A 27379-nucleotide genomic window follows, 5' to 3' on the forward strand; every position below is an offset into this window, starting at 1 on the left:
CACTGTTAACTGCTCCAAAGGTAGAGGGTGGGGAAGGGGCTTGTTTTGAGAGGGGGGAGGCGTAGGTTAGATTACTTTTTTTTAGTTTACTGTTGTTTTTACTTTTATAAAAATGACAAAAGCTTAATGAAATTTAAAAAAAAAATAAAGTATAATGGCAAAGTGTGCAAAATGAGGGATTATGCTGAATTTATATGAAATACTAGTTAGACTTCAGCATACATTTTGTGCACAGTTCTGGGTGTCACATTATAGGAAGGATGTGAACGCATTGAAGAGAGTGCTGAAGAGGTTTACAAGAATGGTCCCAGGGATGAGAAACTTCAGTTATGAGGATAGATTGGAGAGGTTGGGACTATTCTCCTTGGAGAGACGAAGGCCAAGAGGAGATTTGATAGAGGTGTTCAAAATCACGAGGGGGCTGGACAGAGTAAATGGATTGGGAATGAGAGGGCACAGATTTCCAAAGAGTTCGAAAGACTCACCACCCTCAAATAAATTATTTCACCTCATCTCTGTTTTAAGTTTTTTATTAAACTGAAACAGGCGCAATGTGTGTACATGTACTTTCTGTCTGCAAAGGACAGGGCCCTTTGTGAATTAATATATGTAGCTTCCAGCACACATATGTGATTCACACTGCGAGGCCAAGTGACAACTTTAAATTGCTTGTCAGTGCAATTCTCAGCACAATCAGGATTGTTTAGCCAAAAAAAACAAAAAGAAAGGATTGTTTAGCAAGTGTTGTCCAATTGTGGAGTCACGTCTAGTGTTGGACACTATGTTGAGTTATGCAAGCAAAGGCTGGTTATGTATTTTGCCTGTTGCAAACAGCTGAAGGAAAATGCTGTGTGATATGATCTGCCAGTTGTTGGGACCTATAGCCTATGTACCTGGCATCACACTGGCACTGAAATTCATATACCACATTACTCATTTGTGATTGACAAAATGATGTTTTGGCTTGACGGCAGCATCCTGTTAGTGGAGAATACCGCATAGTAGCAATGTGAAACAGTTTTCACCCGTTGCTCAAATTTCTGCGACACCTCACATTTCCAGGGTAATCTGAGGTAGACTGGGCACTTTACAGAACTGGAAATATTGGCCTTAGGCTACTCATGTGTGTGCACAACATGCAGCAAGCAATGATCTGATCAGAGTAGTCTTAATCCTGCAGGATAGCTTTGATGCCTCCTATTTCAGAATCAAGCTTGCATAGTGAGCCAACTGCTCAGGGCCCTGTTTACGAGGTTGACGGTAAGGTTGATCTTATAGCACGTGGAAGTTTGTTCCCTATCTACTACAGAGAGTCATGAACACAGCCTAGTCCATCACGCGAACCCACCTCCCATCCATTGACTCTGTCTACACCTCCCGTTGCCTTGGGAAAGTGGGAAGCATAATCAAAGACCCCTCCCAGCCGGCTTATTCACTCTTTCAACCTCTTCCATCGGGCAGGAGATGCAAAAGTCTGAGAACACGCACTAACAGGTTCAAAAACCGCTTCTTCCCCGCTGTTACCAGACTCCTAAATGACCCTCTTATGGACTGAACTGATCTCTGCATGCATCTTCTCTATCGTGTAGCACTACACTCCGTATGCATCACCTGATGTCTATGTCTATGTATTTACACTGTGTATTTATCGATGCCCTATGTTTTTCATGTATGGAACGATCTGACTGGACTGTAGGAGGAACAATACTTTTCACTGTACCTCGGTACACGTGACAATAAATCCAAATCCAAATCTTATCGATGACTGGTTCTGCACAGCACGAGTTGACCAATTGGTTGGTGAGTTACTACAACAAGTTTTGAGCAGGTTTTCTGCGTACACAGTGAAGGATTCCTTCGCATTTGCGAAGACTGTACAGGACTTGTAGATCAATAGCGATGCCATGTCCAATGTACTGCTTAAGGAAGCCATGGACATTTACATTGCAGCATCCTGGCGACTAGACCCACCACCATTGTGTGAATCAGTATTCACGAACCAACAAAATCAGCAACACACGCAGTTGAGTTCAGGTTTAACAACATTATATCTGCCCAGATAGATGGTGTTGCCATGGGGTCGCCTCTCGGCCCAGCTCTGTTGGGTTCCAAGAGAAACGTGCCTTTGATGTAACGACACCCAACCTCCTACTCCTCGTATATTTCTGAAGTGTGGATGATAAATTTGCTACATTTGAATCCACAGCTGCATGTAAGAATTTCCTTGCACACCTCAATTGGCTCCATCCTGTTCTCAAATTCACCGTTGAAGTGGAGCAGTCAAATGAGCTCCTTTTTCTCTACCTGCTAGTTGAGAAAGGTATCGCAAAAATTTGAGCAGCAGGTGAAACTGACGCAGTAGCAACATATGTAGTACTCACACTAACTGGATTTTGCCATCAAACCAAAAGACATTCTGCCGTTCACACAAATGAGTAATGTGGTGTATGAATTACAGTGCTGGTGTGATGTATGTATGTAGGCCTTACATTCCAAAGACTGGTGGATCATATAATTAAAACTGACCACCAGGAGTTGAAAGAAGAGGGGGAAGCGCTGGTAGAAGAGTTGAAGGGTAAATGGGAGGAGGAGCTGGGGGAGGAGATCGAGGAAGGTCTGTGGGCTGATGCCCTAGGTAGGGTTAATTCCTCCTCCCCGTGTGCCAGGCTCAGCCTGATACAATTTAAGGTGGTCCACAGAGCGCACTTGACGTGGGCGAGGTTGAGTAGGTTCTTTGGGGTAGAGGACAGATGTGGAAGGTGCTCAGGGAGCCCGGCGAACCATGTCCATATGTTTTGGTCATGCCCGGCACTGGAGGGGTTCTGGAGAGGAGTGGCGGGAGCAATATCTCAGGTGGTGAAAGTCCGGGTCAAGCCAAGCTGGGGGCTAGCAATATTTGGAGTAGCGGACGAACTGGGAGTGCAGGAGGCGAAAGAGGCCGGCATTCTGGCCTTTGCGTCCCTAGTAGCCCGGCGAAGGATCTTGCTAATGTGGAAGGAGGCAAAGCCCCCTAGCCTGGAGGCCTGGATAAATGATATGGCTGGGTTCATAAAGTTGGAGAGGATTAAGTTCGCCTTGAGAGGGTCTGCGCAGGGGTTCTACAGGCGGTGGCAACTGTTCCTAGACTATCTCGCGGAGCGTTAGAGGAAGGTCGGGCAGCAGCAGCAGCAACCTTGGGGGGGGGGGGGGGGGAGAGAAAGAGATGTCCTGGGGGGGGGAAGAGATGTCCTGGGAGGGGGGGGGAAGGGAGGGGGGAAGGGGGGACTGCCTGGGAGGGTGGATGAGCAAGAGATAACATGAAGGGTTGGGGAAACTGGCACGTACGGGTGAGGGCCAGTGTACAAAGCTGTGTAAATATATCATTTTGCCATGTATATATCTTGCTCTGCGCGATTTCTCGTTTTCTTTTCTTTACTGGGGGGTGGGAGGTTATTGTTTGTAAGGGAGAAAAATTGTGTTAAAAAACTTTAATAAATATATATTTTTTAAAAAGACTGGTGGATCATATCAAACAGCATATTCCAGCCTATATTCACAAAAGGCCAGGCTGTACTCAACCAACAAAATTCAAAATGCCGTCCAGCATTTTGTGTGATTGTGCGATTAGATAACATTTGCTAGGCAATGCTGAGTGTAGTAAGAATTACGCTGATAGCCAATGTGAGATTATCAATCAGGTTTGCGAGTGGCTCACTCACACATGCTAGAAACTTAGTCTCACGGCGCCGAGGTTCCAGGTTCGATCACGGCTCTGGGTCACTGTCCGTGTGGAGTTTGCACATTCTTCCTGTGTTTGCGTGGGTTTCGCCCCCACAACCCAAAGATGTGCAGAGTAGGTGGATTGGCCACACTAAATTGCCCCTTAATTGGAAAAAATGAATTGGGTACTCTAAATTTAAAAAAAAAGGCTAAAAAGAAACACATGCTAGAAGCCACATATATTCATACCCGGCCCTGTCCTTTGCAGACAGAAGGAATGTACACACACACTGAGTCGTTTTCAACTAAACAAAATAGATGACAGCTAATCCCCAGGTTCATTCCCCAAGGCAATGTCTTAAACAAGTAGAGTTAACATGTTAATAGTCAGTCAACATAGCAACACCGTTACCGATCAGAGTGCACTTGCCAACCAATCAACACTCTCTTCTCATGTAGTGTAAATTGTTGTTTCCTTTACAATTTGGGATTCTGCAAATTGTCCTGATTAGTACAGGACAAAAAGTTTTAACAGTTATATCTTTTTTCAGCAAGACTCAAGTTCTGAACTATCGGAAGGTCATTGTTCCTCAGACAAGTGGACACTGTATAGTGGAGTCTCCAGGGGTCTGTGTTAGGACCATTGCCTTTCCTGATGTACATTAATGACCTAGACTTGGGTGCGTGGGGCACAATTTCAACATTTGTGGTTCACACAAAACTTGAAAATGACTGTGCACTGTGAGGAGATAAGTGGTAGACTTCAAGAGGACATAGACAGGCTCGTGGAATGGATGGACGAGTGCAAGGCGAAATTTAATGCTGAGGAATGTGAAGAGATTCATGGGTAGGAAAAAAAAGAGAGACTGAATATGGGTAGAATTTTAAAGAGGATGCAGGATCAGGGAGAGGGGAGGCAGTGGTGTAGTGATATTGTCATTGGACTAGTAATTCAGAGACCCAGGGTGATGTTCTGGGAACCCGGGTTCAAATTCCACCATGGCAGATGATGAAATTTAAATTCAATAAAAATCTGGAATTAAAAGTCTAATGGTGACCGTGAAACGATTGTTGATTGTCGTAAAAACCCATCTGGTTTGCTATTGTCCCTCTTGGGAAGGAAATCTGCCGTCCTTACCTGGTCTGACCTACATGTGACTCCAGGTCCAGAATAGTGTGGTTGACTCTTTACTGCGCTCTAAAATGGCCTAGCAAGCCACTCAGGTCAAGGGCAATTAGGGATGGACAATAAATGCTGGCCCAGCCAGTGACATCCACATCCAATAAATAGCAAAAAAAAATTATTGAAGGTAGCAAGATAGATTGAGGAAGTGGCTAATAAAGTACACAGGATCCTAGGCTTTATAAATAGGGGCATTTCTTGCGAAAGCGAGAAACATATGATAAACCTTCCTAACTGGTTCTTCTCAACTGTGTCCAGTTCTGGGCACCACACTTTAGAACAGATGCAAAGATGTTGGCGAGAAAAGATTCCCGGGAATGGTTCCAGGGATGAGGAATTTCAGTTGTGTGGGTGGATTGGAGAGGTTGGGACCGTTCTCTTTGGAGAGGGTAAGGTTGAGAGGAGATTAGATATTCTAACAGATATTAGATGTTCAAAATCATGAGGGATCTGAACAGAGCCAGTAGGGAGAAAATGTTCCCATGGAGGATTGAGAATGAGGGGAAACCAGTTTAATCTAGAATGCACTGCCTGAGAAGGGAGCTAATAGATTTAATCCAGGTTTCAAAAGACAACGGGATAACTATCTGAAGAGAAAATATTTGCAGGGCTATGAGGGGAAAGATGGGGAGAGTGGGACAAGGCGAGTTGCTCTTTAGGGCAATTTTGGGCTGATGTAATCATTTCTTGATTTTTATGATCCTCTACTTTCATTCTAGTGTCTCAGGCTATCCCTATATCCTGATTCACTTTGTATCCAAAAAATCAATTGACCTCTACCTTGAATAAACTCAACAGATGAGCATCCGCAGCTCTTCAGGTTTGGATTCCCAAAGATTTACTATCCTTGGAGTGAAGAAATTTCAGGTCAGTCTTAAATGGCTGACCCCTTCTGGAACTGTGACCCTGCCTTCTAGATTTCCCAGCCAGGGGCATATTTTCTCAACATATACACTAGTCAGGCCCCTTAAAAATGTTATACATTGCAATTAAGTCACCTCTCACTCTTCTAAATTCACTCAAATACAATTCCTTGGCCTGGCTCTGTTGTAAATGGGACTTACCAATGAACAGGTGTTATTCCAGTCTGCTACTTTGGATGCCACCGTGGTGTTCGGCTTCCTTCGTATGATATTTTCTGTTGCACTGCTGTAGCTCCGATGTGGAGCTGTTTCTGGTGTGAGGCTGCTTTTAGACTCCACCAAGTCCAAAGAGTTTGAAAAGTTATTCAGCTTCTTTGTATACCCGTCAGTTAAGGATCCTCTAGCACTGCAGTTCCGCTCACCCGCCTCATTTGAGACAGTCGTACGGTTTGCTTTCCTTACAGTTACTCTAGAAAAATCCATGCCAAGATCGTTCTCATATTTAGTGGATTCAGACTGGGCTACAGTACGACTGCTTCTCCAAGATGCCCTCTCCGGTGGGTCCATCGAGAGGTTCTTTGGCTCTGTTTCGGCTCGGTTAGCTGTGCGATACCTCCTCCTCGCTGTGTAGGAACTTACACTGCTGTCATCATCCATATACTCGGGAGATTTTATTGTAATACTGCTGCTAACTGACACCTCAGACACTGATTCAGTCTCATCTTCATCGGAGCTATCTGACTCCGATGGCTTCATTGTAATGTCACTTCTACGGATTGATATTTCATAAGGAATACTAAGATTGCTCCTTTGTAAAGGCGTTTCACTTGAACTAATGGTAATATTGCTTGTGGAAGTATGTTTTTCCTTTGGTATTGCCGTGTTGCTGACCCTCTGAAAAGGCAAATCTGATGGAAGTATTGTGATGCTACTGGTCACTTTATTTGGCACAGTTTTTGGTGATAGCCTGTGATCTCCAGCACTTGGCTCTATTCCAGTTGTCATCACTTCCTTCTTATCTATGGCGATGATAGCAGGCTTAATAATTGCTTTGGATCTCAACCCCTCTCTCGGGCTACAAACTCTCTTCAACTCTGGGCCTGGATTTTGATTCACAGTCACATCCTCCGAAGCAATGGCTTCAGTGTTTTTATATTTGAGTGGCTCTCTATCTGTGTTACATTTCATCTCGATGTTCTCCATACCCATGTCCTGGGACCGCGATGAATGCAAGTATTTTGACCTGCGTGGTCTTGGTGTCACGGATGTAACTTCCGTCATGGTGTCTGGCTCTTCACGTGTTGGCAATTTCACCGCAGTCTTTGCCGCATTGGATTCACCGCTGGTACTAAGTGGTACTTCAACCTCAACCAGACAGGCATTCCTGGGCTCACTGTTGGATATTGGAGAGGTTGTATGGCTCCTATAAGAGGGAACTGTTCCATTCACCAGGCTAATGGTAGAACCTGTGGACAATGAGTCTTCACCAGAATCGTTAAACTCATCTTTAGCTGTCATGTTCTCATTTTCAGAATTTTGTAAATTGCTGAGAGTCTTTCTCCGTCTTTCAGGAAGTGCTGATGATTGCTCCAAGTCACTATAGTCTCTAGATGATTTCTCTGGTTTACTCTTTGGTCCATTTTCACTCTGTTTACTCTGGGTGTTCCAGGGTCTCTTTACATTGGTCTCATTGGCTGCTGGAGGATAGCGACTCAGCACTGATGGTGGCTCCCTGGGCTTCTTAAGCTTCTCAGGGTGCAGGTCCTGATCTTTCTGCACAGAGCCATAGCTGTTTGCAGAAGATTTATCTTCGGATTTCTTTTCACTGCAAGCTGTTGTTCTTGGGTTTGAAGAGGGTCGTTGGAATCTTCTACTTGCACTGGGACTGAGAGGACGCCTGTAACCTTTCCCCATATTGTCATCCTCTAGCAATAAGTCCCTGTTTCTCACTTTCTCCCTCTGTGATCGTGGTTGATATGAAACCTCATGAGTCTTCTCTTTCAGGACCTGCGTCTCTGCTGCAACACTTCTGTATTTTGTTTTGTCCTGTCGAGACCTTATGCGAATCTCCTGGTGTGCAGTCTCGCCATTTTCTAAGGCTTTGTTCCTTGCCATTTGCAATTTCATCTCCTCGATCTGATCAACGAGCATTTTGGTCTTGTTCTGCTCACTCAGAAACTTCTCTTGTAACTCGTTGTGTTTCGCTTCAGTTTTCTTCAGGTCCTCCTCCACCATCTCGAGCAGCTTCAGACGTTTCTTCAACTTTTCTATTTCTTGAGTGAGATCTTTAATTTTATTGTCCTCCTGCCCTTCCTGGCCTCCTTTGTTTCTGAGTCCAACATTGTGTGTTATATTTAGAGAGTCTAAGCCTTTCTTTGCCAGGTTGCCTTTAGGAGACAAGCCAGTTGTCAGGTTTTCCTCAATTCTGAGATCACCCCGGTCCCCTGAATAATGATATGTTTTCTCATTAACGTTTGTCCTGAGATTTGAGGTGTTCCGACTTTGATCTGTATTCATCTTGTTGTTTTGTTCCAATTTCTTTGTAAGGTCCTGGATAACTTGCTCATTTTGCTTCAATGTTTCACTCATGCTCTTCCTTTCCTCTGCTAAAATGACAGTTATGGATTTTAATTTTTCTAGCTCTTCGATGATGTTTCTTTCTGATCTATCAAGCCGACTTTCTGTCGATTCCAGTTCCTTCACTCTGGCTCGAAGGGCCTCCAGCTCCGTAATCAGCTTCCTGGTGAGGTTCTTCTCTTCGTTCAAGCTGTGACACAGTTGAGTGCAGTCCGACTTACTCTTACTAAACACCTCTTCCAATTTCTCCAGCTCCGCCATTCGGTCCTGCAGTTTCTCGATCTCGACCTTGAGGTCTTTGCTCAGCTTCACCTCGGCCTCCAATTTTTCTTTCAAGTTCCTGCACATATCCTCAGCCTTCCTCACCTCCTCGTCCTTTCCCTCAATGGTGAGTACCCTCTTGCGCAGGATATCCACCTCGCTTAGGAGGCTGGAGTTGCTGCCTTCAGTTTGGATGACCTTATCCTGCAGGTCCATTAACTCATCCTCGGTTCGATGCAGATTCCTGGTGGCCTCTTCCAGCTCATCCACACGGCGCCCCAAGCTGGTCAGCTTCAGACGCAGCTGCCGGTTTGAAGTCTCTTTGAGGCTCATTGTGTCGGTCATCACCGCTCCTTCAGGAGGTCCTGCTGAAGGCGAAGATCGAGGAGCGGGGGTTGGAGGGAGGGGGAGGGAGGAGGGGGATGAGGGAGGAGGAAAGTATTTCTCTTTCTTCGAGGTAGTTTTTCCTCACTCTTTTGGGCATTTATGCGCTGTCTTGTCCTGTGGCTGGATTTTATTTCTTCTGACCCAAAATATCCCCCAGCGCAATTTCAGTTCTGTGAAAATCTCTTCTTCCTCTGCCTCTGAAATGCTCTTTTGAGATTCAAAAGCATCTTAACCTGTTAAGAAAAAAAAAAGACACTTGAGAAATCTTGCCGAGGCAGTCGCAGCAGTTTTAATCAACAAGTGTTCACTTTATCTCAGTCAGGTTGTAGAATTCTGTTCACAAACCCTCGAGAATAGACCCTCGTGAATAGACAGTTACTGCGAACGTCCTGCGTTATTGCTCTGATCGGCTGCTCAAATCCAACAGAAGTTCTGGGTATATCCGTAAATGGGATATCCGCCCGTTACAAAGTTATACCAGCCGATTCCGAGGAAATTCCCAGTGAGGGTGTCCCTTTTGGTCTCCTTTTTAAAAGATGAGACTGTGAGAAAGCTTTAGTGCCCTACCTCCTCGTCTGGCTCTTGGTGGGGTAGAGTAGCAGTGAAAGAAGAACAAAGTTACATTTATATAGCACTGCTCACAATCTTAGGATGAATCAACATTCTGAAAATGGCATCTCTGACAATGCAGAACTCCCTCAATACTAGAGTGTCAGCCTAGATTTTCTGTGCTCAGGTCTCAGGGGTTGAACCCATAACCTTCTGACTCAGAGGCGAGAGTACTCCCAACTGGGCCATGGCTGACACTGATATCGTCCCCTGGTACATACCAATTAGGAGGAGTAGGCCACTCGGCTCTTTGGGCCTGCTCCACCATTTATCATGGCGGATCTGATTGTAACTTCAATCCCACATTCCTGTCTATCCCAATAACCTTTCACCCCCTTGTTATTCAACAATCTGTTTAGCTCTGCTTTAAAAATATTCTTCCAATATTCTTTAAAAAATGCTTCCACTGCCTTTTGAGGAAGAGAGTTCCAGAGACTCAACCCTCTGAGAGAAATAAATTCTCCTCATCTCCATCTTAAATGAGTGACCTTTTATTTTTAAACAGTGACCCCTAGTTCAGGTTCTCTAGTATCTTGATTAAATGCCACAATTCCTGTGTGACCCAGGCTCTGAGTTTCACAGCAAGCCTCAACTCGTCCTCTTCTAATGTTAATACACATACACAATACAGGAGAATGGTGGCGCAGTGGTTAGCACTACTGCCTCACAGCGCCAAGGACCCGGGTTCAATCCCAGCCTCGGGTCACTGTCCGTGTGGAGTTTGCACATTCTCCCTGTGTCTGCGTGGGTTTCGTCCGGGTGCTCCGGTTTCACCCCACAGTCTAAAGATGTGTAGGTTAGGTGGATTGGCCATGCTAAATTACCCCTTGGTGTCCAAAGATGTGTTGGTTACGTGGAATGGCCAGGATCAATGCATGGGTTTATGGGGATGGGGCAGAGGAGTGGGCCAAGGTAGGGTGCTCTTTCAGAGGGTCAGAGCAGGGTTAACGTAGCGAATGGCCTCCTTCTGCACTGTCGGGATTCTATGAATCAAGAGCAGTAATCCTGGCCCATTTTTCCTCCTTTTGGCTTCGGGGTACTGTGGACAATTGAAAGGGTTAGGTGAATCAAATGTCCAATTCTTTTCCACAGCTTAATTTCACAGTCGGTTGTACATTAGAGTTCCTTTCCCTCCACTCCCAACATTTGACCTCAACCCAGTTTCACAACAGGATTTTTATTTCCCTATTCACTGAGCCAGCCACCCTGTAGCTCTGTGTGCAGAGAGTGCGACAGCTTGTTCTCAGTTATAGGCAGTTTGTTCCCCACAGGGGACTGGGTAGAAACGTCTTTCACTTAACAATCTTTCAGTGTGCTGAGGTGAGATTATCATTCCATTAGTCTGGCCTCATGACCTGATGCCAAAAGGTTTTGTGTACTAGTCCACTGCAGCGCTCCGTCGAGCGTCTTGTGATGCTGCAGAGAAAACAACACCTTATTTGACACCTATGTTGATTTTGGTACCGGGCAATATATTATGCACTTAAATTGCAAAACGAACCCTCCAAACCATTAATAACCAATGGGACAAGACAACCCATTTTTTATGGAATTGGGCCATTTATAAAGTTTTCTAAGTTAGCAAGTATTTTTGCAGTTGCTGACTTCCTTTGACTGATTAAATCCAACATAGATGAATGAAGAAAAACAGACTAATCAAAGTCAGAGAACATTTTCTTTTAGGTGTTGTTGATGTTGGCAGGAATACTCTAGCTGGAGGTGGGAACTTCTGGTCCCGCTGGCAGTGCACCCCTTGCCCGGGGGTTTCCCGGTGGTGTGGAGTGGCGTCAAAGGCCATTGACAATGGCGGGAGCAGAGAATCCTGCTGACGAACGGCACGCCTTCTCCCGCCGCTGCGAAACATGCGACTGGGAGGACGGAGAATCTAGCCCATTTCCTCCAGAAAATCTCTTCCCATTTAAAAAAAAACCTGATGACTTGTAAGATAAGGCCATTTGGATCATTGTAGCTTATTCTTTAATACCTGCTAGTATGGACCTTCTGGGCTGAACGGACTGTTTCTCCCCTGCTAACACTATAGACTCCTAAATTCCATTGTACAGAACAGCCACATGCTGCACTGTCGAGGATTCTATAGTATTGATGGCAGAAACAGACCAGTCGCTCAGCTGGCCCATGTCAGGGTCCATGTTCCAGACAGGTCACTTCCCCATCCCTCTTCAACTCACCCCATCAGCATTCACAGAATCACAGAATTGCTACGGTGCAGGAGGAGGCCATTTGGTCCATCGTGTTTGCACTGGCTCTCCAAGTGAGCACCATGACTTAGTGCCATTCCCTGCCCTTACCTCGTACTGTTTCTATTCAAATAATTGTCCAAAGCCCTCTTGAATGCCTCGATTGAACCTGCCTTCAACACACTTCTACGTATTTCCTTCTTTATAAATTGAGAGTACCCAATTCTTTTTTTTCCACTGAAGGGGCAATTTAGCGTGGCCAATCCACCTACCCTGCACACCTTTGGGTTGTGGGGGTGAGACCCACGTGGACACGGGGGGGAATGTGCAAACTCCACGCGGCAGTGACCTGGAGCCGGGATCGAACCCAGGTCCTCGCTGCTGTGAGGCAGCAGTGCTAACCACCCCGCCACTACATATTTCCTTCTATTCCTTTCTCCTTCACATGTTTAGCTTGCTTCCCCTTGGGTACATATTCAACTCAACTACTCTCCAACCTTTTGCATAAAGCAGTTACTCCTGAATTCCCTTGATATTAGGACTATTTTTTATTTATGTCCTTAGCTTTTGTCTCCGCCATAAGCAAAAGCACTCTCCCCATGAAATCCTTTCACCACCCCCACAGACCTGTGTTGTCAACCTTCTCTCTTCCCCATCCCCCAACACCCTGCAGGGAAAGAGTTGCCGCCTGTTCAATTCTTCCTGAAAGGTATGGGGCGGGATTCTCCACTCCCGCGCCGAAGTGGCCACGCCGTCGAGGTTCACGACGGCACGAAACGGCCCCGATCCCGACCGATTCAGGCCCCAACAATGGGTTAGGATCGGGGCCGCGTCATCTACATGCGCCAGGCCTTGCCGCCGCGTAAAGGCGGCGCCGCATACATGACGCGGCCGGCGCCGCATAACTGACGTCACCCGCGCATGCGTGGTTGCCGTCCTCTCGGAGTCCGCCCCGCAAGAAGATGGCGGACGGATCTTGCGGGGCCGCGGAAAGGAGGTCCTCCTTCAGAGAGGACGGCCCGACAATTGGTGGGCACCGATCACTGGCCATGCCACATTTAAGGTACCCCCTGGTGCAGGACCCCCCCCCCCACAGGCCGCCGACCCCCCCCCCCCCCCCCCCCCAGCGTTCCCGCGCTGTTCCTGACGGCAGCGACCAGGTGTGGACGGCACCGGGGGGAACCCGCCGTTTTGGCCTGGCCGCTCGGCCCATCCGGGCCTGAGAATAGCGGGGGTGCCGGAGAATCGCCATTTTGGGTGTCTCCGGCGATTCTCCGGCCTGCGGAACTCGACGGGGCCGGCCCCACCGCTTGGGAGAATCGCGGGAGGGCGTTGGACCGGCGTCCCGGGAAATTTTGGCGGCCCAGGCGATTCTCCCAACCGGCGCGGGAGTGGAGAATCTCGCCCCATGGTCTTTCAGTTCCATTATCATCTCAACAAATCCATGTCCCAACCTCTCCCAGATTCACTCTCCCCCCACATCTCCCTCTTAGGCTCCCTACATCCGTTGTATAACATGGAGACTAGAACTATTGACAGCACAAGAGAGGTCCAACCAAGCCGCAACACATAGTTAACATAACTTCCTTCCTTTTCAATGCCATCCCCCTAGAAAGGAACCCTCTGTGCCTTTTTTGCACTTTTTTAATAGTCTTTTTTAAAAAATTGCATTATCAACCTGCGTCATTACTTCTGGTGACTTGTGCATTTGTACCCCCAACTCCGTCTGCTTTTGCACCTCACTTAGAGGCTCATTCTCCACAGGGAAAATAAGCAGATAATTAATCCAATCCCATGTGAGCCACATGCAACAGCTTGCAATACGCATGGGCAGAATTTTACTGGGGACTGGTGGGTCCATAAAATCTTTTGGATGGCCTTCTCACCCACCCCAAACTCTCACAATTTTACACTGGGACAGGCCTGAGGCCCTTAAGTTGCCAATTATTGACTGCTTAAGAGCCACTACCTGCACAGCCTCCATTTTCAGGCTAGTGAGACGATTACAGGGGCGGGGGAAGGGAGTGCCAGAAATCTGGCGGGGTGGTGGGATGGGGCACCTCCGGGTGAGATTCTCTGGCTTCCCTGCGGTGTGTTTCTCGGCAGCAGGAGGTCTGCCGTTAGCCAGCAGCTGGATCTTCTGGTTCACCCCATGCTGCCAGGAAATCACGGAGGGGATCCTGCTGGCATGAACAGCCAAAAGATCTCACTCTCCATCAGCATGCTCCTTTTAATATTGGGACCCCCCCAGCCCAAGGGACTGGGCCCCTGCAGGACCTACTCAGCCTCTCCGCCACCCACCTTTGCCCAACTCAAGACCCCCAAAACTTACCTGGTCCCAGACACTTGGCACCTAAACTCCAGGGAATACTTGAAGTCCTGCTCCCGGCCACTGCAACTTTGGGCACTGCTGGGATTAGAGCTGCTGGTCAATCCGATTGGTCGGCAGCTCTTTGAGGATCAGACGTCTTGCTTCCAGCCAATTGACACTGCTTGGACTCCTCAGACAGTGAGAAGGGAAACCTCACCATCGTAAAAACCTTGGCCACTACAATTCAGATGAGAAATTAAGTTGGGGTCTTGCCTGCCCTCTCCTGTGGATGGGCAAGAACCAACGGGATTATTTTAAAGAAGAGCAGGGGAGTAATCCCCCGCTGTCCTGGCCAATATTTACCCCTCACAATAACAGATGATTAGGTCACTATCACTTAGCTGTTTGTGGCAGCTTGCTGTGCGTAAATTGGTTGCCACGTGTTTGACATTACTACACTTCAGAAGGACTTTATTGGTTGTAAAGCACTTTTGGACAATTACAGGGGTCTGGATTGTCCGTCAGTGGGATCCTCCATTGCGCTGGCAGTGCACTCACGCCCGTGGATTTCCTGAAGGCGTGGCGATGCCCACAGTGGGAAACCCCATCGGCCGGCTGCCGGGACGGAGAATCCTGCTGCCGGCGAGGGTGTGCCACACCAGAAAACGGGTGCGGCGGGATGGAGAATCCCGCTCGGGGTGTTTTCTGTCTTTACAATGGTGAGGATATCTGTTTAATGTTAGACAGATTTCTGACGGACTAGGGAGTCAAGGGTTATGGGGGTTGCCGGCAGGTAAGTCGGGTTTGGGCCGCAACCAGATCCGCCATGATCCTATTGAATGGTGGAGTAGGTTCGATGGGCCAAATGGTCTACTCCTGCTCCTATTTCTTGTGACTTTTGTGATCTGATTCTCCCTTGAATGTACCGATCACACAGCTACAACTCTGCCATATCACACCCGAGTAGCCCAATTGTTTTTATGTGCGCCTGAACGATGAAGCCATTCACCAGAGGGAGAAGCACTGCCTTGTTGCTGGATAGAGAGAAACAAAACTGCTTTCAGCCCCAGTGCAAGTACATATCGAAGGACAACAGTCTGCTCCTCCCCTGCCACCCATTCACTCACTCTTTCCTGTGGCAGCCACTGAATTATAATCAGCAAGAGGAACTTAAACTGGGAAATTATTTCAAAAAATTAACGTGCAGAATCTGATTATTCCTGCTCCAGCTGCTGCTCTAACTGGCAATGACTATGACAAATTGGCTCCCAAAATGTTAGCACATTTTTAGATATCCTACATAAAGTTTTAATGGCCTGCTGAGATTTATTTTGTTGGTATCTCATTGATCACTTGGTGTTCAGTGACACTGATTTTCTCTCTGACGAGCTGCTGATTGTAATGGTAATGAGTAGCAGCTCTAGGCAGCTGGTGTTTTATGACTTTGCAGGCAGTGGTACTTCGTTAATCAGTTTTCGTGTGTAAAACCGGCACCTTGCTTATACAGAGCTATCTCCTTGGAGGTGAGGTGAGAGTGACTGCCTTGACATCAAGGCAGCATTTGCCAGAGATTGGCATCAAGGTACCCTGACAATATTAGAGTCAATGGGAATCAGGGGGAAAACTCTCCACTGGTTGGAATTCTATCTGGTACAATACATCACAATTGTGGCTGTTGGAGGTCAATCATCTCAGCTCCAGGACATCGCTGCCAGAGTTCCTGAGGGGACTGCGCTAGGCCCAACCATCTTCAGCTGCTTCATCAATGACCTTCCCTTCATCATAAGGTTGGAAGTGGGGATGTTTACTGATGACTGCACAATGTTCAGCACCATTTGTGGCTCCTCAGATACTCAAGCAATTCATGCCCATCTGCAGCAAGACCTGGACAACATTTAGGCAGACTGATTAGTGGCAAGTAACATTGGTGCCACAAAGCATCCAGGCAATGACCACATACAACAAGAGATAATCTAGCCATTACCCCCTTAACATTCAACGACATTACCATCATTGAATCCCCCAATATCAACACCTTGGGCATTATCATTGACTGGAAAATGAAATGGACTAGTCACATAAATACTGCGAGCAGGTTAGAGGCTGGAAATTCTGTGGTGAGTAACTCACATCCTGACTCCCCAAAGCCTGTCCCCCATCTACAAGGCACAAGTCAGGAGTGTGATGGAATACTCCCCACTTGCCTGGATACGTGCAGCTCCGATAACACTCAAGATGCTCGACATCATCCACGGCAAAGCAGCCATTGATTGGCAGCCCACCCATCAGCTTCAGCATTCATTGCCTCCACCACCGACGAACAGTAACAATAGTGTGAAACAGCTACAGTACTCACAGCAGTAATTCGCCAAAGCTCCTTCGACAGTACCTTCACACCCCACAACCTCTACCACCTGGAAGGACAAGGAGAGCAAACACATGGGGCGGCACAGTGGCACAGTGATTAGCACTGCTGCCTCACAGCGCCAAGGACCCGGGTTCAATTCCGACCTTGGGTGACTGTCTGTGTGGACTGTGTACGTTCTCCCTGTGCCTGCGTGGGTTTCCTCTCACAGTCCAAAGATGTGCAGGTTAGGTAGATTGATCATGATCAATTGTCCCTTTGCATTCAAAGATGTGCAGGTTGGCCGGGGTTACGGTGATAAGGGTGGGGGAGTTGGCCTGGGTAAAGTGCTCTTTTTGAGGATTGGTGAAGACTCAGTGGGCCGAATGGCATCTTTTGCACTGTAAATATGTTCTGGGAACACCACCACCTGCAAGTTCCCCTCCAAGCCGCAGACCACCCGGATTTGGAACTATATCGGCCATTCCTTCTCTGTCGCTGGGTCAAAACACAGGAACTCCCTCCCTAACAGTGCTGTGGGTGTACCTACTCAACATGGCTTGCAGCGATTCAAGAATGCAGCTCACCACCACCTTCTGATGGGCAATTAGGGATGGGCAATAAATACACAGCCACATCCTAGGAAACAATAAAAATAACAGCCGAGTAAGTAACCTCATCTTAAATTTGCTTTCATGATTTCTCTTTCTCTTTTCTTCAGTGAGCTGGGCTAACAGGAGGCAGTGGCATAGTGGTATTGCCGCTGGACAAGTAATCCAGACACCCATAGTAATGATCTGGGACCCGGGTTTGAATCCCACCATGGCAGATGGTGAAATTAGAATTCAATTTAAAAAATCTGGAATTATAAGTCTAATGATGACCATGAAACCATTGGCAATTGTCGGTTCACTATATCCTTTAGAGAAGGAAATCTGTCATCCTTACCTGGTCAGGCCTGCATGTGACTCCAGACCCACAGCAATGTTGTTGAATCTCATAATGCCAGGCAATTTGAGGGCAATTAGGGATGGGCAACAAATGCTGGCCTTGCCTGTGCCACCCACATCCTATGAAAGAATAAAGAAAAGAGCTGGGCAATCGCCCTAGGTCCTTCTTCACTGGTCTGAATAGACAAGACAACAGCTACCATGTGAACGTGCATTACATGCTACCTGCTGAATCAATAAGCATTGGGGTTGCAGTTAAGGGTGGGATGGGGGTGAGTGTGGCAAGGGGGAAACAGACATATAGCAAATCAGTTTCAGTCTGGGAGAGGACAGGTAACCTCATTGGAGACAAAGGGTACGATCTACTGGCTGCGTCCCGCAGGATATATGTTGCGCCGACCTGTGAAACCACTCTAAAGCCCATCTACACTATTCCCTCATCGGCCATATGTCTATCCAATGACCATTTGAATGCCCTTAGTGTTGGCGAGTCCACTACTGTTGCAGGCAGGGCATTCCACGCCCTTAATACTCTCTGAGTAAAGAACCTACCTCTTGACATCTGTCTTATATCTATCTCCCCTCAATTTGAAATGAAAATGAAAATCGCTTACTGTCACAAGTAGGCTTCAAATGAAGTTACTGTGAAAAGCCCCTAGTCGCCACATTCCGGCACCTGTTCGGGGAGGCTGTTACGGGAAACGAACCGTGCTGCTGGCCTACACGCTGGCATTCCTCAGGTGAAGGAAGCAGTGCTCCGAAAGCTAGTGTTTGAAACAAACCTGTTGGACTTTAACCTGGTGTTGTAAGACTTCTTACTGTGCTCACCCCAGTCCAACACCCGCATCTCCACATCATAACGGCAGGGCATTCCCGGGCCCGATCCCCATCACGGGCACGATGCCACTTGGGCACCTTGGCACTGGCCACATGGCATCTTGGCAGTGCTCCTGCCAGCCTGGCAGCCTGGCAGTGCCTCTGCAACCTGGGCACCCTGGCATCCCAGCCGCTATCTTTGATGCTTCCCAGTGCCAACATTTTTAATTCTTACGAAGACGGCTCTGGCAATTCAACAACAACAACTCTGGGCGCAATCGGACGGCCACACTGCACCCAAAGCTTGCTACGGCACAGCGTGGCTGATAAGAGCTGGGAGCCCCGTTCGTGAGATCTAACACGATCTCGCCAGACGTTGCATTGTGAATCCCACCCACTGTGGACAGGATCACTTTTTAACAAATCTGCATATTAAAATGAAAAAGCTAGCCTCACTTTAATGTGCACATTCCTGAATTACCCGAGGCATGGGATCTATTTCCTTTGCCCCGGAGACCTCGGGCGAATGCCGTTCAGTACAGGTCTCCAAAAACGGGGACCAGACGGAATGGCACTTGTGGGGGTGTCCCAGGAGATCGGAGGCACCCAGGTGCATGCCCTTTGGGCAGGGTGATACCCTGGCACTGCTGGTGCCACCTGGGGTATCCTAACACTGTCAGCTTGGTACTCTGGCAGTGTCACCTGCATGGCAGTTTAGCACTGCCAAAGTATCAAGCTGGCATTTTCTGCATGGGTGTGAACGGGCCGGGTATGCTCTGTGCGGGTGTTGGGGGGGGAAGAGGGGGTGTCTTGGGACCCACTCTTAGTGCACTGGGGTTTGGGGGGTCGGGAGTTGCTTTGGGGGCCTCGGAGATCGGGTCAACATTTAAAAATGGCACCAGATCTCTCGTTACACTGGGGAGTTCCGGCGAGTGGAGCTCCTCAGTAAACAAAATGGGACTATGTGCAGCCTTGGCCGCGTGTTCACCGTGGAGGCCCCTTATCAAACGTGAGTCGCATTTTATAGTCGTGTTTCTCGGCTCTGTGAGCGCCGGGAAACACGCGGCGACAACGTGCTCTCTATGGGAATTTGCTCCCATTTAGTTAAATTGTGCCCTCTAACTTGATCAAAAAATGTTTGTGCAAATGTTTTAAAATTTATTTGCACACATCGAGGACAACACCATGGATGGTCAGGAAGGCAGACTACACAACGAATGCCAAAGTGGAGGGTTAAGAAAGAACCAGGGACAGGATTTTCCAGCCCTTCTGCTCAGTGGAGCATATTATGGTCCTGCTGAAGTAAACTGCAATTTAAAGTGTCTTCCACATCTGGTTGGGGTTGGGGGAGGGGGGTGGGGGGGTGGGTGTTGGACATCCGCCATGGCAGAGCTGTGCAGGGATTTCACTTCCCAACTTCTGAAACACAGTGTGCTCAATTTTAACTCCCACCATTTCCCCCACCCTCACGGCATTTCTGGGGAGTTGTAATAGAGCAATAGCCCGCCCACACTGAACCTGTCCTGATCTGGTTGACTGTAAGTTAAAAATTCCAGGCAGCAAGAACATTTGCACTAAGCCACAGAAATCGGCCTTAAGTAGGCAGGTTGAGCTCCAATTACATCATTAGGGCCTGAGGGCTGAGGAGGCAGGAGCTGTGGTACGCCCTGCGAGGCCAAACCTGCCGGAAACATTAACCGCAGCCAGAAGGGGAGTTTGTAAATCAGAAGAACATTCCTTGAGGACCAAGGTAAGCGTGAGGGTTTCTCCAGATCCGACAAGGAAAACCTGGACCTCTTATGCTCCAGGCTTTGTACTCCATCAGGATTCCACAACAACTATTTGCGCATTAACACTATAAAACACCCCAAGGCACTTCAAGAAGCGTTGCTGAAGAAAATATGACACCAAGCCACACAGGGGATATTAGTGACTGCTGACGAAAAGCTTGTAGAAGAGGCTGGCTTTTAAGGAATGCCTTTAAGGTGGGGCAGCGAGGCTTAGGAAGGGAATTTTAGAGTTTACAACCTTGGCAGCTGAAGACATGGCCACCAATGGTGAGGTGATTAAAATCAGGGATGAGGGTTAGCACTGCTGCCTCACGGCGCCAAGGTCCCAGGTTCAGTCCCGGCCCTGGGTTACTGTCTGTGTGGAGTTTACACATTCTCCCTGTGTCTGCGTGGGTCTCGCCCCCACAACTCAAAGATGTGCAGGGTAGGTGGATTGGCCACACTAAATTGCCACTTAATTGGAAAAATTAATTGGATACTCTAAATTAAAAAAAACAAAATCAGGGATGAGAATGAAGCGAGAATTGATTTTCAATTTCGAGTACCCCAGGGCAGCACGGTGGCCCAGGGGTTAGCACAGTTGCCTCATGGCGCTGAGGTCCCAGGTTTGATCCTGACTCTGGGTCACTGTCCGTGTGGATTTCGCCCCCACAGCCCAAAAGATGAGCAGGGTAAGTGGATTGGCCACACTAAATTGCCCCTTAATTGGAAAAAATGAATTGGGTACACTAAATTTAAAAAAGAAATTTCAAGTACCCAATTCACTTTTCCAATTCAGGTGTAATTTAGCGTGGCTAATCCACCTACCTTGCAGATCTTTGGGTTGTGGGGGTGAGACCACTGCGCCACTGTGCTGCCCGCAAATGAAGTGAGCATTTAAAAAAAAAAATAATTGAGAGTACCCAATTATTTATTTTTTCCAATTAAGGGACAATTTAGTGTGGCCAATCCACCTACCCTGCACATCTTTTTGGGTTGTGGGGGTGGAACCCACGCAGACACGACGAGAATGTGCAAACTCCACAACAGACAGTGACCCAGGGCCGGGATTCGAACCCGGGTCCTCAGCGCCTCAGGCAGCAATGCTAACCACTGTGCCACGTGCCACCCTGTGAGAATGCAGAGATCTCGTACGGTTAGAGGAGATTACCAGAGGCGGGGGTTTGAAAACCAGAATTTCAAGCTTGAGCCATTTGCGGACTGCAAGGTAAACAAGTGCAGGGGTTTGTAGGCGATCTGGAGTTGGCTTTCGTCTCTGATTTTCTTCATCTAGCCATAGTTAAATGGATGATTTCCACTTCAGCTGATGTAACACTGCTCCAAACTGTATCACATGCCTTTGCTCACTGGTAACATTTGTCCAGAACATTTCCTTCAAAGGCTAAACAATATGATAGCTTGTCGACAGTTTACAGAAGGAGCTAGCTTGACAGCTCAAACTTGTGTATGGAACAATGTTCGAGGCCAGCAACCCTATCGTCATAGAATTATAGAATGGTTACAGTGCAGAGGGAGGCCATTCAGTCCATCAGGTCTGTGTGCACTCTCTGGAAGAAGAAATCACCTAATTCCACTCTACTGCCTTTTCCCCATGAAAACCAAATAAGAGCGAAAGAGTAAAGGGTGAGAAGCAACTGTGGATATCTGTGAATAAAAGAGGGGATAGCAACTGAAGTATCTGGAATTTCAACCAGAATGAGTCTGATGTGATTTTATATGGATAGCTTTTCTATCATCTGCACAACTGGCACCAGTTCACAGGGAAGGATTCTTGGCAGCCAGAAATTTCCAAAGTCAATTCCACTTTGGCCGTTTCTTGTTTTATGCTTGCTTATGATTTGAAATATGTTAAGAGTGATTCAAGTTATAAGTCAGTTTTCCAGCTCATTTGTTAGTCTTGTACATCAGTAATTGATTAACCGCCAAACAATGGGCACAATCACTCTCATCAGCCCATATTTTGTCTTGGGATGTTCCAATTGAGACTACACTGTAACTTCTTCTCATGAGCCCCCCAGAGGAGACTTGCATTTCTACTGCACTTTTCACCATCACAGGGCATCTCAATGTATTTCACAGATGATGATCTACTTTCGAAGTGTAGCCACAGTTGCAGTGTAGGATGCTTGCCTTCATTGGCCGGGGCATTGAGTATAAGAATTGGCAAGTCATGTTGCAGTTGTATAGAACCTTAGTTAGGCCACACTTGAGAGTATAGTGTTCAATTCTGGTCGCCACACTACCAGAAGGATGCGGAGGCTTTAGAGAGGGTGCAGAAGAGATTTACCAGGATGTTGCCTGGTATGGAGGGCATTAGCTATGAGGAGAGGTTGAATAAACTCGGTTTCTTCCCACAGGAACGCCGGAGGTTGAGGGGCGACCTGATAGAGGTCTACAAAATTATGAGGGGCATAGACAGAGTGGATAGTCAGAGGCTTTTTCCCAGGGTAGAGGGATCAATTACTAGGGGGCATAGGTTTAAGGTGCGAGGGGCAAGGTTTAGAGGAGATGTACGAGGCAAGTTTTTTTTACACAGAGGTTAGTGGGTGCCTGGAACCCGCTGCCGGAGGAGGTGGTGGAAGCAGGGACGATAGTGACATTTAAGGAGCATCTTGACAAATACATGAATAGGATGGGAATAGAGGGATACGGACCCAGGAAGTGTAGAGATTTTAGTTCAGACGGGCAGCATGGTCAGCATAGGCTTGGAGGGCCGAAGGGCCTGTTCCTGTGCTCTACCTTTCTTTGTTCAAAGCAAGGTTCCACAAATAGTGATGTGATAATGACCTGGTAGCCAGTTTTTGTGATGCTGTTTGAGGGGTAGTTATTGCTCAGGACACTGTGAATAATTCCCTTGTTCTTCAAAACCAGTGCCACGAGGTCTTTTACACCCACCGAGCAGGCAGTCAGGGCCTTAGTTTAATCTCTCATGTGAAAGATGGCGTCCCTGACTGTGCAGCTCCCCTTCAGTACTGCACTGGAGTGTCCTCGAGCCCAGGTGTAGGACTTGAACCCAGAACCTTACAACTCAGAGACACGAATACTGCCACTGGGCGACGGCAGACATGCAGAAAAATGAAGCAAATGCACAAACATAACTTGCAAGCATTTTTCTTATGTACAAACATATGAACAAGGAGCTGTTGGCCATTTGGCCCCTCAAGCCTGCTCTGCCATTTAATAAGATCATGGTTGATCTGATAGTAACCTCAAATCTGCATTCCTCCTACCCGTGATAACATATCACCCTCTTGCTGACCAAGAACCTATCTAACTCTGCCTTCAAAATATTCAAAGACTCTGTCTTTTCAGGACGAGAGTTCCAAAGACTCTCAGTTCTCTCAGAAAATGTTCTGTCTCATCTCCGTTTTCAATGGGCGACTCCTTATTTTTAAAACAGTGACCCCCTAGTTCTAGATTCTCCTACATGAGGAAACATCGGGCGCGATTCTCCCCCAAAAATTTTAAGTTCATTTGTGGTGGGTTTTCATAGAATCATTGGGCGCGATTCTCTGGCCACATTCTGCTCAAGCAAGAGCACAAGGCAGCCGGTGAATCCCGGGAGAGGCCAGCAACGAACCTCCCGACAGGTTCCGCACCTCGCCAGATTCACCAGAGCCCCGCGAGACACCGGAGTCGGAATTCTACCTCAAATGGGAGGGACCGAATGACCCTTGCGCAAGTAGGTCGTTAACCTACTTACGACCTACCTGCCCGGATTCCACTGGCCTTCCTCGATTCTTCGGCCTCAGTGAGGCTGCAGTCAGGCGCCGATCAGTGCTGGTCCACACAAACGTAGACCAAGCGGAACGGCATCCGGCGGTCTTCAAGGTCATCAGAGGCCCTTGGGTGGTCAGGGTAAGTGCAGGGTGACACCCCAGCCCTCCTCCTGGAACGTGGGCACCTTGGCACTGCCAAGGTGCTCGGATGACACTGCCAAGCTGGCAGGAGAACTGCCTGGGTGATAGTGCAAGGATGCCCAGGTGCCAGGGTGGCACTGCCAAGGGTCAGGGGGAGAGGGGGGCCATGTCGATGAAATGAGATTGGATGGGGAGCTTGGAAGGGAAGGAGTTCTGTATGGAAGGGGATGCTGTAAGGGAACTTGCAAGGCCCTGAAGAGGGGAAATCCCAGGGACCCCATAGCAGTGAGGGTGGCATGGGGTACCTCCCACAAATACCAAAAGACGGGCTGAATTCTGAATTTGGACATTCTGAATTCTCCCCCAGTGTAACCGAACAGATGCCGGAATGTGGCGACTAGGGGCTTTTCACACTAACTTCATTGCAGCGTTAATGTAAGCCTACTTGTGACAATAAAGATTATTATTATTATGTGTGTGGGGGTGACATTGCCCATGGGTGGGGGTGTGGGGGTCCCACACGGTCACTCAGAGATCGGGGCACCCTTTAAAAATGGTGGCTTGATCTCGGAGTTCAGCTCCCCAGAGCTAAAATAAAATTCTAAATGTGGGCTAAACCAGTGAGAAACTGCCCAAGGCCCAAGAAAGTGACTAAGTGTGATTGAATAACAGAGGGGAACTCTCCGGCAGAGTTGGTGGGAAACTCCCTGAAAAACCCGCCACAAATTAACTAGAAATATTTGGGGAGAATCGCGCCCTTAGAATTTACAGTGCAGAAGGAGGCCATTTGGCCCATCAATTTTCAAGATGATTCCTGCTGGCTCTACCGGCGGGTTCCCAATGCTATTCAATCACACTTAGTCACTTTTTTGGGGCCCAAAGGAGTTTCTCGCCGGTTTAGCCCACACTTAGAATTTTCTTTAGCACATTGAAGTTGAACTCAAGAGATCGGGCCGCCATTTTGAGAGGGTGCCTCGATCTCCAAGTGAGCTTACATCTCCCAACCATGGGCAATGTCACCCCACACACACATGGACACCAACCCCACACCCCACAAGTGAGCACACCTTGATATGAGATCCCTGGGGGCCGCCCCTCTTCAGGCCCCCCCAAGCTCCCTTACAGCACCATCTCCCTTCCAGGACCGTCACTCCCTAACCTTCCAGAGGCCCCTGCAGTGCCAAGGTGCCAACTGGGCAGTGCCGAGGTGCCCTCATTCCAGGGGGAGGGCCTGGGGGCCACCCTGCATTGACCCTGACCACCCAGAGGTCTCTGATGGCCCAGGAGACCCCCTGGTGCCGTTCTGCCTGGTCCATGTTTGTGTGGACCAGCACTGATCAGCGCACGGCTGCAGCCTCCCTGGGGAGGCCGAAGAATCGAGGGAGGCTGGTGTATCCTGGGTAAATACATCTTAATTGGGTTTAAACTTTGACAAAGGGTCATCTGAACTCGAAACGTTAGCTCTTTTCTCTTCCTATAGTTGCTGCCAGACCTGCTGAGATTTTCCAGCATTATCTCTTTGGTTTCAGATTCCAGCATCCGCAGTCATTTGCTTTTATCCCATACTGTACACAGTACTCCAGGTGTGGCCTCACTATTGTCCTGTGCAACTGAAGCATCACCTCCCTACTTTTGTATTCAACTCCCCTCACATTAAATGATAACATTCTATCCGTTTTCCTAGCTTTCTTTGCACCGTAAAGAGTGGAAGTGCATTTTTCTTTTGGCCGGTGCCCTGGAAACTGTGATGACGAGGGCCCTTCCCGCCTGCAGGATATTCCAGTCCCACCGAAGGCAGCGGGACAAGTTAGCCACACAAACTGCTGTAAACATCTACGGGACCGGATAATCCCGGAGGTTATCTCTTACCCAACTGAGACTTGTGCAACATTCGTGGACTTGCTACCACCCTGGCACTTCAAAACCGCTTATTCCATTTGCACTCTGCACCTTTCCTGCAATGTAGATGTTGAGTTTAAATATTGCTGTGTTATAGGGGAATATCTTAACAGAAGCACTCGTACACCTTCCCTACAATGCCTCACACGAGGGTTACCCTTAAACAGCAATTTTTTGGCAGGAGCAATAAGGGCGAATGAACCCAAGGTAATTTTGTTCCCATCTTCTAGTTTACGGATGCCAAAAGAAGAAACAACGGATGAGTAAGTTATCGGAAAGTACAGACAACGAGATATCAAAAGCAATGGCAGTGCTGCAAATCTTGTCTCACTTTGACAAGATGGATATTATTTTAACTCTCCCTCCAAATGGTCTATGTTCATAGAAAAGAACTGTTGGCAGCCAGAAATTCCCAACGTCAATTCCAGTTTTCGCCAATTCACATTTTAGTCTTGGCTGCAGATACAGTTGGCTTCGTCACTCTGGTGGAAGCTCAGAAGGACAACATCCAAAAGCACACTGGGGACCAATAAAAGCACATGGCCCCACAGGCTGTCAAGCCTAACAAATCACATCACCGGCATTAATCTTTATATGCAATTGTAATTGAGAATTTTAGCTGCAGTGAAAATAAGCCAATAGATGGTGCCTGTGTTACTGACTTCATCCCGGGAAGCAATGATCCTAGTCAGGCAGAGCTCAGGGTTCAAGATAAAGGGTCGATTGATGTCAATAAATTTAAACTAAATGCAATAAAACATGGAAGGAGATCTTGTGGTGCACTGGGTAACATCCCTGCCACTGAGCCGAAGTTTAAGGTTAAAGTCCCACTCCGGGAATGGGCTACCAAGGAAGGTGCATACATAATGCGGCCATAAACAGGTTGAGTCTCAACGTGTAAATCCTTCCAACATTCTGTAGGGACAGGTGATCAGAGGAGAGATATCTGGTCAGCCATGAGAGGGAAAGTGATTGGAGCATTAATCAAAGCGCCAGATTAACATATGCAAGTAAAATGTATGTTGCCACAGCAACTCTGGCTCCTTGGCGGCCAGTTGGCTGGACGGAAGGTGTGGCCCAGATTGGTGCCAACAGCATGGAGTTCAATTCCCATTCTGACTGGGACAGGTTTGGTACTTGTCTCCTTTCCTTTGGTGGACACTGTGACACTGTGGTACAGAGGACTGAAAGTGTGGCACTGTGAGACAGAGAACTGAAGTTGTGGCACTGTGCGACAGAGGACTGAAGGTGTGGCACTGTGAGACAGAGGACTGAAGGTGTGGCACTGTGCAATAGAGGACTGAAGTGGCATTGTGCGACAGAGGACTAAAGTTGTGGCATTGTGAGACAGAGGACTGAAGGTGTGGCACTGTGCGATAGAGGACTGAAGTTGTGGCACTGTAGGACAGGGGAGTGAAGGTGTGGCACTGTGGGACAGAGGACTGAAGTTGTGGCATTGTGGGACAGACGACTGAAGGTGTGGCACTGTGCGACAGAGGACTGAAGTTGTGGCACTGTGGGACAGAGGACTGAAGGTGTGGCACTGTGCGATAGAGGACTGAAGGTGTGGCACTGTGCGATAGAGGACTGAAGTTGTGGCACTGTGGGACAGAGGAGTGAAGGTGTGGCATT

General features: G+C 47.9%; 1 protein-coding gene across 3 annotated transcripts in view; it reads right to left on the minus strand.

Annotated features, from left to right (window-relative positions):
* The window catches only part of luzp1 (leucine zipper protein 1), a 202778-nt gene that overhangs the window by 33444 nt on the left and 141955 nt on the right, over window positions 1-27379 (minus strand). For all 3 annotated transcript variants that reach the window (XM_072500908.1, XM_072500910.1, XM_072500909.1), the window contains exon 2: window positions 5947-9203. In XM_072500908.1, the coding sequence (XP_072357009.1) occupies window positions 5947-8928 (2982 nt within the window). In that variant the 5' untranslated portion in view covers window positions 8929-9203. The remainder of the gene's footprint in view (window positions 1-5946; window positions 9204-27379) is intronic.

Source organism: Scyliorhinus torazame, chromosome 1 (assembly GCF_047496885.1).
Source record: "Scyliorhinus torazame isolate Kashiwa2021f chromosome 1, sScyTor2.1, whole genome shotgun sequence".
In the NCBI taxonomy this organism is placed as follows: domain Eukaryota; kingdom Metazoa; phylum Chordata; class Chondrichthyes; order Carcharhiniformes; family Scyliorhinidae; genus Scyliorhinus; species Scyliorhinus torazame.